Below are 13,986 nucleotides of genomic sequence, written 5' to 3'. Positions count from 1 at the left end.
AAAAAAATAGGTACCAAGGAAAACAGTACACAAGGTTAACATATACTCAATATTTAATACTGAAGGTCTGACAGTACATTACACTGCATACTGTCACTAGCACATAGCCACAATATTGCAGACTCTCAGAATCAACCCTTCCAAGAAGCTGACATCTCATCTATGTGGTGCTGGATCCACTCAAGATACTGACTAACTTTGGTGTAGACTCCAAATTTCTCCCTTCTTCCACAGCCTTCACCCCAGCTCACCAGTCCTACCAAAAACCAAGTATCCTTATATTTAGTGATCATAGGGCCTCCACTGTCCCCAGCGCAGGAATCTTTTTTGTCTCCTAAGCTCCCAGCACACAGCATATTGTCAGAGATAGCAAATCTCATTGCCTGGGCACACTCATTCCGGGGAACCATGGGGATTTGAATATAACTGAGGAAAGTAGAGTAATTGTGGTTAGCATCACTTGTGCTGCCCCAGCCAGTTACCACCATCTGCTTCCCACTTCTTGTCAGCTCCTGTTCTGCCAGGTCGCGGGTGGGAAGACAGATAGGGAGCGCGTATTTGTTATACATCACGGGCTCAGCCAAGTGCAGCATGGCTATGTCGTTATCGGAGGTCTCCTTGGTGTAATTTTCGTGGCTCACACATTTATCAACCCAAATGGTTTGCTCATCTGCCTCAGTACGGAGACGGTGGAATTTACCTGGAAGAGCAAACAAGAAGATGACAGATGCTACCAAATCTTCCTTCACCTTGAATGCCAAGGCATCTGGATTACACTGCTCTTTAGAACTGTGCTTCATGTTTTTACTTCCCTTATGATATAGACATTTGTTCATTTTATGTTATAGGTTTAACAGTGTTCTTACTAGATGGACTAATCTGTAAACTTTCCATATTTATGTAAATCATGAATACATACAGTACTAAATGAATTAGTACCCTAGAAGTATGGTCATCGGCTGAGAAGCTGAAATGCCTATGTATTGCCCTGTTGTGTTGGTATTACAGTACACTTGTGCAACTTGAGAGATCTTCTTCAGGAGCAAAACAATCTTCTTGGAGTCAGCACTGAAAGCTGGGAGAGCAAGCATACAGCAAAGCAAGACATTTACAACAGTACATGAGTTTTATGCTATATAACCAGTGCCTGAATGACTGAACTTCAGTATTTATAAGATAAAGACGACTGACTGGTAAGGCTATTCCCTTCTGAAATCTTGCATCTCTATTTTAAGGAATTTTTGACTACTTAAGACTTCTCAGTTGTTATTTCTGCTACATGATCATGGCCACTTTGTGGGCCAAGCAGTTATGGAACAGTAAGCAGGAAACTAAGTTGAAAAGGGCCAGAAAGGCAAGAACAAGTCTCTTGTGATACACTGGAGAAGACAGAAACAGATTGCTCTGATAGGATGTGAAGAGATAGCCCCAAGAATAATCAGTGGCTGGCACATTTCTGAACTGTGCTATTGGTTAATTTAAGCTTCATATCAAGGCCTACTTCAGTATGTACTTGATAAAAACACTTCTTTGGGGAACTGTCCATTATGCACATTCAAGCTGCAGGCAGGCACACATCCAAGCACACGAGATGGCAGGACATCCAGGCTGACACCTCATCTCTCCTCATGCTGCGTGTGTGTGACAGAAGTGTCCTTTCCTTCTCAGTCTCTATAAGCAAGGTGGAAGTTGCACTTCATTACCACCTTTTCAAATGTGTGCTTCACAATACTGTCCTTCAAATTTGTTCCCCGACCCCTCTGTTAACTTTTGCCTTCTTTCAGTCTTATTTGAATCTCTCCAGATACAAACTCTAAAGCCAAGTTGCTCTGACTTTGCATGACCAAGGTCTTCTGAAGTCAATTGCTTTGGTGTAAGCTCCCCTGTGCTTGAGCCTGTCAATGAGGTATTGCAGCTCTTTGGTTTTTTTTTCTTTCTGTAAAGGGTCAGTGTCTCCAAGCATAGGGACTTTATGATCCACAGTAGTTCCAGAAATAGAAGACCCTCAAAGACCCCTTAAGTCCAGCTTTGGATCTGGGACTTCCAGACCAATTATTTCTCAGTCTCTCCTCTTCCTCCTCTGCAGACAGCCAATGGATGTTTCATACATGGACACAGAAGACAGCTCAAACTGCTCTGGGGGGACACCTGTATTAAATAGTACCAGAGCCTGAAGGACTTGCTATTATCAAGCCAACACTCACAAATCTGTTTTTTTCTGCTATCACAACCTCTCTTCTTTGTGGCAACAGTGTTCGTAGCACCCTTGGAGCACATTTCCCTGTTACCTGCTCTGCAGCCACTGTGGCTGGGGGCTGACTGGCAGGTAAGGAGCAGGGGTTTATTCCTGTCTTCACAGATACAAACCTCTGCTTTAGGCCTCAGAAGTAATTCCGGACTTGAACGCTGTCAGGTCATCTCCTCTGAGAAAGGCAGTTTAGTTGTGTAGGAGTATACCTTCTGCTCTGTAAACAAGCATGGCCATGAACTGTCTCTATTCTAAGAAACCTATGAACAAGCAGGTGACAGCTTTCGCACCGGTGCTACTGTAGCAACAGCTCCCCCTGCTCCAGCCCAGGAGAAGACCCTTTTGACTTCTGGTAGTGAATACTTCCTTTCTCAGTTGAGTTATCCACCCCAAGAGTTTCAAAATCCACAAGTCCTATCCACACCTGGATGTACCAAACCTAGAGGCTCTGTGAAATGCATCTAGTTCCTTCTACGCAATAAGTAGCATCATAATCTCGTTGCTGGCAGAAAAATATTAACTGTGAAGTTCTACATAAACAAGGAAGTGTAAGACCTGTTCTCTGAAGGGAGAGATGGTATTTTGAATTGAATCATTACATTCACCTACCTGCTCTGTGTTCTTAGAGCTCTGAACACACTTCTGGATGCTCTTAAACTGGAGATGTAGAAACAAGAGCCACAAGTAGGAAAATTGGGTTGTTCTCAAATCCATCTTCCAAAACTTCAGCTACTCTGAGATCTAACTTTTCACTTCAGACACTAGAAAGCCATGTGAGTCCTGCTACAGAACTACTCCCCAAGCTCTTAAGTGCAAACCCAGATGTGAGCTTCCCTTCCAGTTTTGCTCTTAGGTATGGCAAGCAGAGAGCTACACTGGGATGAGTCCAGAACAGTGTTGGGTACCCCAGCCTGACAGAAGCAGGTCAAGTATCACCTCTGCAGTCTCAGTACAAACACCTTCACCACTATCATGGAGCTCACACCTGCCCCCACAGACACGGCAATGTCTCCATTCAAAACTCTTCCATGTATCTCACTACATGTCTCTAGTGTTTAGGGTTCTTCTGATGAGAACTGCTTTTCTGGTGGCAGTAAAATGCCCAAACGATACATGTAAAAGGACAACCATGTGATGATGTTAGGCTGGGTCTTAAAAAGGTTCCCTTCTGCTTGCCCTGGAATATCATTTAGAGAAGAATCTCTTCTCTCTTGGTGAAGTGTCAGTCTGTAGTCATCTCAGTCCTGGACCCCCTGTCCCCCTCCCCCCACCCCCAGAAAGGACCCTTCTGTGGTTTCCATCTTACCACAGCAATACTGCTCAAGACTGAATGAAAAGGGTTCTCTTCTCATGCCTCACAGCTCTCAGTCCATGACCACACACTTGCTTCTTCCTCTATTAATAAGAAAGGTCTTTTGGGTAGCTAGGAGAGTGAGAGAAATTTGAGTCCCTATTGCTGATCATCCTCACATTATAAATTACTCTGTATACTCACCCCAAATCTATGTGAGATGTCTCTTGAGTTTCATTTAAGTCAAAAAAAAAAAAAAAAAAAAAAAAAAAATCTTCTCAAATCAGGGTTCTCAAGTGCTGACTCTTTTCTTCACCCACTGGAAATCACTTTTTATTTGGACAGCACAAGACTCTCTTGACAGATCCCACCCCTTCTTTCTTTGCTGCAGAGAGATCTCTAGGCATGGCTGTCCCAGCTGAAAGCTTGTCAGACTACACAGATCTCTAAGTAATTCAAGTGCAGCCTCAATACTTCCCCTAGTTACCATTTTCCCACTGACCTAATCCCTTGAAGTTACACTCAAAGCTACATCTAGCACTGCAGAGCATTCAAGACACCCCATCTGATGGTTGCTTTCCCCCTAAAATGTTCCAAGATCCTTTACCAAGCAAACTGCACAGGTTTCTTCTTCTTGGGCCTCACTAAAACTAAATATACATACTGGCAATCACTTAAAAGGGAAGAAAATGACTTACCAGTAACTGGAAGTGCTTGGAGATGTGTGGTCTGTATGCATATTCCCAAACTACCACACACACTTCTACTTTGATGTCCCTCTGTGGAAAAGGTGGATATTCTGGCACTAAGGACCCAAGGCTGTATTGCATGATTTTCCACTCATTCTTTATGTTGAACAATGGAGGATGTACATAAACACATCCATCCATATGTGCCTTATTGTCCCTGTTGTCAAACATGTGCACATCCACAGTATATACAGAACACACGTACAGATAATATATTTCAAGGCTACGTATACCGACAACATATTTGCAAGACTCTCCACAATTACTGAGAACAACCTATCTTTTCACTAATGGTGAAAGCAAGCAGTTGAGTTGTTATGCCTCTGTCACCAATGGTAGATAGAAAACACTAACAACGAAAAAAGTCTACTTAAGTGTGAATGGATCACTAATTATTTTTGTCTGTTAATTCAGGAGCAGTACTGTACTTGACACAGATTTTCTCACACTTAAGAGCAGCAGTGCCAGTAAAGGCAGTGTTGCCATCCTGTAGCACCTCTCCTCTACTGAAACTCTCTTAAGTAATGGTGTTCAAACGTATGAAAAGGCAGGAAGAGGCACTGTGACATTCTCCTCCTGGGATCAAGACTTTTTTTTTTTCAGTATTGGGATGACCTTGAATATTTTCATCATCAGAAAAACACAAGCAGAAGAGAACAAGTCTTTCTACTTTATAGACAAGCAGCAGTGCTCAGGAGACAGCTCACTTCCATAGTAACATTGATAGTGGCTCAGATGAAATCAGATTTTTACTAAACTTTTTTGTTCTGTGCTAAGGTACGTATTAAGTACTTCCTAGACAACCTACTCCTACAACCGAGAAGGACTTTTGTCTTCCTAATTTGCTTGGCTTTCTCCTGAGATGATAAACCTTGGGAATGAAAGAATTGTATTTAAAAAAACAGGGACAGGCTTTTTTTCCATACCAAGTCTTACTTTGAGCCCCTCTTCTGCCTCAGTGCAGTGTGCTGCCGTTAGGACCCAAGATGGATGGATGAGAACACCCCCACACAGAAATTTCCCTTTGCTATTTTGCAGCATAATCTGAAACAAAAAAAGAGAGGTCTGATGCTGCATGGAGCACGGCTCACAAAATATTGTACACAGTCGTCTTTGTGGTTGCAAAATGCCCAGACGCATCAAGCACCAAAGCACATCACATTCATTGAAGCCAAGCTCTACAGTGGGACAAAAGGACAATGAATGGAACACTTACAAAAAGTTTTGAATATTCTTCCTGAATGAGGGCTGGCTTCATCCAAATCACAATGCTGGTCACTGCAAAGAAGCACTTTGGTACTTCAAAGCTTTGAAACACAGAGCTCAAATGAGGGGATTATTCTTGTGTGCACAGCACACCAGAGATAGTGTATCATCTCAGGCTCCAACTTTCATGCTATGGTGTAAAAGGGCCTTTAATGTCAAATAGAACCAGGCCCTGATTATATGCATTCACTGGTTTCATGACAAGCTTTGTGAGGTCTCCCCTTTCTCTGTGATGTCCCAACCTGCTCTGTAAAGCTATGGCGTATTTTGGTGATTAAATCTGCTAACTTGACTTTATGACAGATGAGGCTTATAAGAACAGATCCATGCAGAAAGGGGGAGAAGATTACCTCACACTCGCACCATAAGGCTGTTAGAGTAGCTGGAGCATGCATTGCACAGCACGAGCTGCAGTGATTAAGTGGCCTTCCCCAGGATGGAGCAACAGAGTAGGTAAGTGTCATCACTATTCTTTCTCTTGAAATTGTTGGCAAGGTAAGGTAAACAACTTGGCAACGGTGACAAGGCCAAGAGTCCTAAGAGGTAGTAAACTATTTTTTTCTGTTACTCCAACTTTTGGGTTGCTTTTGAAAAAGCTAAGCTAAAGGAATTTCAGCTTCACGTAACACCACCACTAGTAATGTAGGTGCCTTTCTGGAGCAGCAAGGCAGGCAGAGCTGTTTGGGAAGAGCCTAAACTATTATCTCTCCTTACCTGCCAAGGGCTGCCTCCCCTTCTTCCTATTTTTCCCTCAATGAGCCGAATATTGAATCCTGCTTTGGCTTCAATGTAGTCCATTTTCACTCTTCCACAAGGGAACTCCACTACAGGAGATGCAAAGAAGTTAACTAGCGAAGATCAGATCACCCAATACAAAACCTCTTTCTAAAGCACTCCCTCCGTCTCTCTAACCGAGGCAATGCTATTCAATGGTTTCATGGAAGTCCCTCAATGCTTTGCAGAGGAGGCAGTTTCCTGATTCCCCTATATGTCTCCATGATGCAAACATGGGTTAAAGGCCATAAAGTGGGTATGAAGTTGGGAAATGCAGGCACAGAGTATCTCTGCATGGATTAGATGTTTTGAAAACTAGTACAAAGCGCACTGCAGACAATTCTCCCATAACACCCTCTTACTTCATGTTTGAATAATGGCCTGTCAAATCTCAACTATGAACATCCTCCTCTTACCTACAGGCTCGCACATGGTATGGTCATTCATCAACTGATACCCAGATGCACAGCTGCAAGAGCGGCACTGGTTGGCAGGGTCATCCCTACAGAAATGTTCGCATCCTCCATTATTGACAGTACAGTTGGTGTATTTGACCTCTGTGGAAAAAATGAACAGCAAGAGAGACATGAGAAGTTGGAAAGCCAAAGAGTCACAGGAAGGTAAAGTGGCAAAACGACATTGTCATTCAAGTGAGCAACAGCTGACAATGGATTTGGGATGACAGTTGTGGGCTTTAATGGCACTTGAGCCCTGAGACACCAAACAGACCTTGGTCCAGAATAAGACAGTGGGGAGATGGAGAAAAACAGAGATTACTGTCAGGGCAGGTAGACTGGAAAACAGAAAATTCAGTCACTGAGTGCAAGTCAGACAGTGCACAGTGTTGATGATACACGACATACATGCTCATCCCTAAATATGCTATCCAGCTTTTGTCCAAGGAAGAAATTGTCACAGTAATGACAAACAAATATTTGCAGTAAACAAATATTTGCAGTATTTCACCCTGTATTGTAAAAAACCCCCACCATCATCCCTGTACTGACAGTTCTGAAGTAACTGAAAACTCTGCTTTACAGAATTATTTCCAGTACTTTTTGTAAAATTTAGTTATCTCAGATCTCCAAACCTCTCCCATGGCAACACAAACTTCATTCTGCTTTAGATAAGTGCAGATAATCCTTTTACCACATCATGAAGCAAAAGAGAAATCACATTAGCAAAGAAAGCAAGCATACTGTGCAATGTCAAAAACTGTTGATCCCTATTACACAGAGATCCCTGTCACAAATAATGTTATTTTATAGTGGATTAAAGGCAACATTACCATAATTGCACAAAACCCCCTCCCAGCCTTTGTTACATATGCAGGAAAATTTTCCAATATTGTCCTTGCAGATCCCATTGGAACAAGGCTGTGGGTCACACTGATCTCCATCTGAAACGGAGGCAGGAAAACTCAGTCCCTGAATCATACAGAGCTCACAGATCAAACATCAACACGAACAGACCCTCCCCAGATTCCCAAGCATCATCCATGGTTTCTGCCACCAAATGGTGATACCTCCATGGTGCTGGCCCAGAGACAAGGCTAGTTGTTTGGGTTCTGAATCACAGCTGTAGAGTGAGTGGAGTGGGCAGAAGGGGAAGAAAGAGCAAAACCTGAGGCAGACAGGGCAGAGGCAGGTTACCGTGGAAGTGAAGAGCAGGGGTGGGGCTCCTCTTTGGACCATGTCAGGCAGGGTTAGAGCATCAGAGAGCACTTATGACCAGTGCCTTAGCTCTGGAAAGATGACTGAGGACAGACACAGATATACCTCAAGTTTTTTAGGAAGGCTGCTTGTGTGTTAGAACAGGAAAACATTGTTTGCACACCCCATGTAAGAGAGAATGAGAATTTTAATCAGTATGTGATACATGGCAGCAGGAAGGCCAAGTACCAATTACTCTTGAGGAAACACAGACAAGTGATTAGGGAAGTCTTTCACTTACCTATATACTTGCTCCAAAAATTTAGCTGTGGAGAAACAAAACTTATGTTAAGGCTAGAAGCAGATTTTTAACAAGTGAGGGATTTAAAGTGTATCATGGTCTCGGCCAATACAGCACTGCACCCGAGTCAATAGCGTCAGTCTCATTCTTCCTGACAGCATAGTGACTGGCACTACAAACCAACAAAACTGGCCAACCCGGACGTTCATGTATCGCCTATACTCAGCACATATTACCCTGCCCTGCTCGCAGACCCACCAGCACCACAACCGCTCAGTATCCCCACAGCTTCTCTGTTTTCTTGTCACTTAATGCCAGGTAAGTCACCTGTGTTGTTGAGTGCACAATTCATTTGTGCCCAGTTAGACAAAACGTGGGCATTGTGAAGAAAGACTCCACTCCACTCTGGCATCTGAGCGACAGCAAGGACTGGTTCATCCTATGTGGCAAGTCTACTGTGCTTAACACAGTAAGAAAAAGTCCAAGCCAACACAATGATCAGGTGTGTAAAAGGACAGGAATCAGTGATGTTGACAATATGCCCAATTGAAAATATGAGGGTTGGAGAAGGAGAGAGAACCTAGTGATAAGAGAAATGTTTGTCAGGCACAGGTGGGAGACTGGGGAGATACAGCAAAAGGCAGCTGGCACTGGCGAATGGACAACAGAGGGCAAAGGACTGTAAGGACTGCAAAAAACTCAGTGGCAGCAAGAAGAGCCAATGGGGTCTAGCAGGGATTGAGACTACCTGATTGGGACCAAAACCTCGCAATTAGGTCAGGTGGGACATGCATGAGCAGCCAAGTTTTGTGGCCCATACAGGTGGTAACTTGACAATTGCTGTAACACAATCACATTCAAAACCAAGCCTACACCTTCGGAGTCAGGACTGATGCATGTTCAGTGCTGACAGCAAGATCTCTTATGCTCTGGATTGCAAAACTTTAAGAAAACAAACAATTGATTACTTAAGTCCCACATTCATCCTTAAAAAAACAACTTACTGTTGCTTCCTTGGTTTCAAATATCTCACTGGCCTCCTCAAAGTCACACCGCTCTTCAATGCACTCGCGTTCCACAGAGCCTGGTTTGAGCTCCTCCAGAAAAGAATTTGCCCGCTTCTGGATTTTCAAGACTTGGTTTGCATCTTTATTGCTGTAAAATACTGGAAGCAAAAATGTGAAAGCACAAGCAGGGAAAAGAGCTGGCTGAAAACTGATAGTGGTCCTTTCCAAAGAACACTTATCAGAGCTACAGCCCCTCTCTAGCACAGCAAGAGAGCCTGCTCTAGAAACCATAAGCTGTCAGTGCTGTGCTGCAGAAGCAAGCTCCAGCCTCTGCTCTGTGGTACTCAGACAGCTTGTCGGGCTCATGAGGGCTGTGACCAGGCAGCCATCATGGCCCAGCACTGTGTGTGCCAAGCTCTGCTAGAGGAATTCAAACCCCCCATAATGGGAACAATTCCAGCCACTCCCTATGACTGGCAGATGAGCAGTAAACACACTTGCAGCAACTGGAAAAAGGTGAAGGTGATCTCTAAAATGAAAACTTACTTGAGGTACTACAGACTCGTGAAGACCAGGCAGCCAGCAGCACCCCTATGGTGATGAGCTTCCACATACTGCAGGCAGGAGTCACCTAAAGAAGAGAAGGTAGGTGTGAAGGGGAGTGCACTGCTGAACCACAGAACAACCCCCCTGCTGCAGACAGTTTCTATTCAGATAGCTCTGCTATCTCCTTCACTTGTTTTTCTCAGAGCAGGTCCCTCGCTGAATGCTTTGCTGTGCCGTGACTTTCTCTGATTCCAGCTCCAAAGCAGCTGTTCAATTTGAGGCCCTCCAGACTGGTTTGCTAGTTCCCTTTAACCTACCAGTAGCTCTCCCAGAACACTTCTTGTCTGCCCCGACATCATCCCCTTGTCACCAGACATTTTTTACAAGCTTTATGCTTCATTAAAGCAAGCTGTACTTTGAAATCCCGAAGGACACAATACTTTTGAAGCACTTACTGCTTTATTCAGTGTCAATCAGTGTGATCTATTCTTCTGCCATGAGCTCTGCTGGAACTTAGTTAATCCATAACTTCAGATATTTACTCTTCAGAGTGACATGAAGGGCTTTCTTTTTAGTCATTAAACAAACAGTGCTCAGGGGGAGCCTGGCAATTTACCTGCATGCAGGAGAAACATGGAACAGCTGAGGCACCCACTCATGCCTTTTTCAAATCTGTTTTCTTTTCTTTTGATTCTCTGGCAAGTGGAAATGGTTATGTTTAGTTCGTAAGCGTGACCACCCAGTGCTGATGTCTCTTGACCCCAAAAGGGAAACATATTGCTATTTTTAAGAGTCCTCCCCCTTTACTTTCTCATGAAACATTCCACCACAAAACAGCCAAGGCAACTAACCCCCCTGAGCTATGAGCAGGCAGTGCCTGCCCCATCAGCTGCCTGCTGTGAGAAGGTAGGGCAAGAAGCTTGTACCAGCACACTGCACCTTCTGGTGTACTGGATTGGCTCTCAGCAGCACAAAATCTTCTGTTGAATTTTGAACATTAAACATTTTAGAGAAAAACCACAATCCTTTTCAGAAGTTTTCTTGCATTGGAGATGGTACAAACCAGTGCATCCCCCTTCTCTGAAAGCAGTTTGTGCAGCAGCACCTCTGTGAGCAGTACAGAATGTGACATCTTCACGCAAATTACCTGTGCAACCACATGTCCTTAGGGGTCCTTCGTCGCAAGAAACTGCCACCGGGTGTCAGGAAAAGGTGGGCCTCCCCAGGATCTCAGCTCATGTCCAGTGACACTGTTTAGGAGAGCTCTGACTGCTTATAAAACTTTTTTTTCTTTTTCCCTTACAAACTTGGCCATGGACTTTCTTGAAAACAAGCTCTCTTTAAACAAAGATTTCAAAGTTCATCTATCAGGGACTTGTGCTGAAAAAAAAAAAAGATTGCAGCATCCAAAATCACAGCTGGGAAAGATGTGTGCACTGCTAAGCTCTACTGATATATATTCTTTATCCTCAATTCAGCCATTCAACAAGAAAATTTCAACTGAGATTAATGATAACAGATTTTTGCTGAAAATAAAGTTTATGAAATACACCTGAAGACAGGAAACATAAAATAGGAAATCTAAAGAGAGAGAAGCAAGTGTAGTACCATATATTCCATGTATTACTCGTAATATCTGTAGCTGACCTGGCTATCTAGAAATAGCACTTTGCTACCACATAGGTTACAAGTTTTTGAATACACTTTCATTTCTAAGACTTGGTATAGGTTGGAAATTTAGGACACACACATGAACTGCCAACCTAAAACATCTAATCTAAGATGTCAGCCTCCCAAAAAACTTTTTTTTTTTTTTTTTTAAACCTATACTGATACTTGGAGAGAATTAATTTAGTTCTTCATCAGCCCTTGTGTTTTGGGGGCTTTATATTCCTGCTTTCCCATTTCTCTTGCTACTGGAGTGCTGAAATATGTATTTCAAAAGCCAGCACTTGGGCTCTCAGGTAAGTCAGTCTCATATGACTCCAGGTGCAAGGGATTGAAGAGAAGATGCTCCAGGATACTTCAAGATCTGCCCAGTTTTGCAAGCCAGGGAACCATTTCAATCTAAACAATTACAGTGTTGGGCTCACTACTTTCTAGTTCCCCTTCATAAAAAAAAAAAAAGTAATATTTCTGAGGAGGACTAGAAGAGGGTGAAGAGGAGTAAACAGAGAAACTTCATAAGAGATTAGCAAGACAGAGGCTCCACATCATTTTAATTAACATTGTGGAGAGTTCCGATTCACACTTTGTTACCAACAGGCATTAATAATCAACAGAAATCACCTCCCTGAAGTAAAAAACCAGTATTTTTGACGTTTCAAATTTCACAGCTTAAAGATATCCCCCCCTTACAACCTGAAGGGTAAGAGCTCACCAGACTGCACACAGTGTTCTTGTTTCTCTGTGTATAAAAAAGCCAAATGCTTTGGGTTTGCCTCTTTTACAGGAAAGCTTCTGGAAAATTCTCAAATGTGTTCTCAGCCTGTATCTTCTTAGCCAGGAGTGCTGAATCACTCCTCTCAAATTTTTCCAAATTGAAATTGTAATTTAAAATGTAAATTTCCATAAATTAAGGAGATTCTAGACGGATGTAAATTTTGAAAGAGAGAGGAACTGAGCCGGCAAAGCTACAAGGCCTCAAAATCACAGCTCTTCAGCAATCAATCTTGTATTACATCCACCAATTCTCCCTACTTCTTCCATAACAGCTTTTAATTTGCAACAAATCTGAGTAACTCACTGAGCAACTCCTATACGCACACCAGAGCCTCTCCCTGACAGAGCAATACCAAGGTCTCCCTCTCATCCTGGACACTGATTTCTTGCAAGACTTGTAGAAACATAATGTTCTATGAGCCATCTTTCCCCATGAACCATCTGAAATGAGGCAGTAAGTTCCAAACAGGCATTAAAAGGGGTAAGACAGGCTGATACACACAGCACCACACAAACCAGACCACTCCTGCTTCCCTAGGAAACCAAGCTGAAATATTAAGTCTCCTCAGGCTGCTCTTAAAAGAAAAGGTCCTTGGAGGCCAAGGTTTTGCACCGCTCACACACAAGCACAGGAACATATTGCCAGGAACACAGAAACACCTCTCTGTGGAGAGCCTTTCTGTAGGGATGCAGCCCTGAGCATGTCCTCAGCAGGCTGCTGGGAAGTGCTGCTGTGAATCCAGTTTGCAGCTGACAGGAATTTGACAACCTGGGCAGGAAGCAAGCTGCTCCTGTGACAGTCCCTCCTAGCCTGTTACTTCCCTGGTTGGTATCTGTTTGCACCTGCCTGAGGCTGCAGCTGTGCACAGCCTTTAACAAAAGCGAGACCTACCACTTGCTCCAACTCCTCCCGTTGGCAGCGCAGCCCATCAGCCAACCTGCTCATAAAGAAGGACAAGAGGCCTGAAATCACCCCTGTCCCTGCTCCCCTGAGAAAAAGCCATAGGCCACAACTGACTTATATTTTACCCTGAAGTCAACAGAAGTGGTGTGTCTTTTAGGTCATATGCAAACTCTCCCACCTCTTCCTTTCTCGCAAAGACAAAGACTTACAACCTTCCACACCACTTGGTAAGCCAGCAAAATACTGGAACTCTTCAGATGGAAGTTGCTAGCGAACTGCCATGTATTTTTTAGCTGTTATTAACACATAATGTTACCTTGCGCTGTGTCTCAGAGCCTTTTCATTCTGCCCATGTGAGAATTAAACATCTCAAGCTGCTCAAGGCCCAGCTGGTGGGTGCACAGTTATTCATTCCAACCAGACACACAGCAGCCCAACAAGGAATTTCCCTTACCACTCTGAAGCTGCTTTACAGATAAGGAATGACAGGGCTTCTTCTAAACCTGTTCATTTCCAGTGCTGCCCATTCAATGGGAGCAGATTTCCTCGACTTCTCAACTCTCCTGACACTTTATGCTCCATTAATAAAACCAAACACATAACCCCCCCTGCCAACAACACTTACGAAACGGGAAACAGCAGCAGAACACATTAAAAACAAAACAAAACAAAACAAAAAACCGACCGACTCATTGGTACTTCATGATCTTTACAGGACACCTCGCTCCCTACCCGCTCCACCCTCCCAAGATCCATTGAGTAGTTATCAGTCAAACCAAGAGCATGGCAGCCCTGATCAGGAGGTC

At 43.5% G+C, this 13,986-nt stretch overlaps 1 protein-coding gene across 2 annotated transcripts; it reads right to left on the bottom strand.

Moving 5' to 3' along the window:
• Window positions 1-35: 35 nt before the first annotated feature.
• On the bottom strand, window positions 36-11,156 carry PROC (protein C, inactivator of coagulation factors Va and VIIIa). Of its 2 annotated transcripts, XM_049801939.1 has the most exons (10): window positions 10,982-11,156; window positions 10,290-10,450; window positions 9,835-9,919; window positions 9,286-9,446; window positions 8,282-8,306; window positions 7,617-7,727; window positions 6,745-6,885; window positions 6,269-6,378; window positions 5,215-5,332; window positions 36-700 (listed from the first exon to the last, which is right to left on the bottom strand). In XM_049801939.1, exons 3-10 carry the CDS (start codon window positions 9,899-9,901, stop codon window positions 132-134), a joined length of 1,302 nt encoding a protein of 433 aa, XP_049657896.1. In that variant the 5' UTR covers window positions 9,902-9,919; window positions 10,290-10,450; window positions 10,982-11,156; the 3' UTR covers window positions 36-131. The 2 variants fall into 2 exon arrangements, with proteins under 2 accessions (XP_049657896.1, XP_049657895.1); XM_049801938.1 differs by lacking the exons at window positions 10,290-10,450; window positions 10,982-11,156 and adding an exon at window positions 10,152-10,273.
• Between the last annotated feature and the right edge of the window lie 2,830 nt (window positions 11,157-13,986).

This window comes from Accipiter gentilis, chromosome 6, assembly GCF_929443795.1.
Source record: "Accipiter gentilis chromosome 6, bAccGen1.1, whole genome shotgun sequence".
Taxonomy (NCBI): Eukaryota; Metazoa; Chordata; class Aves; order Accipitriformes; family Accipitridae; genus Astur; species Astur gentilis.
Note: the sequence above shows the minus strand (reverse complement) of the source record. Positions and strands in the feature narration are given on the sequence as shown.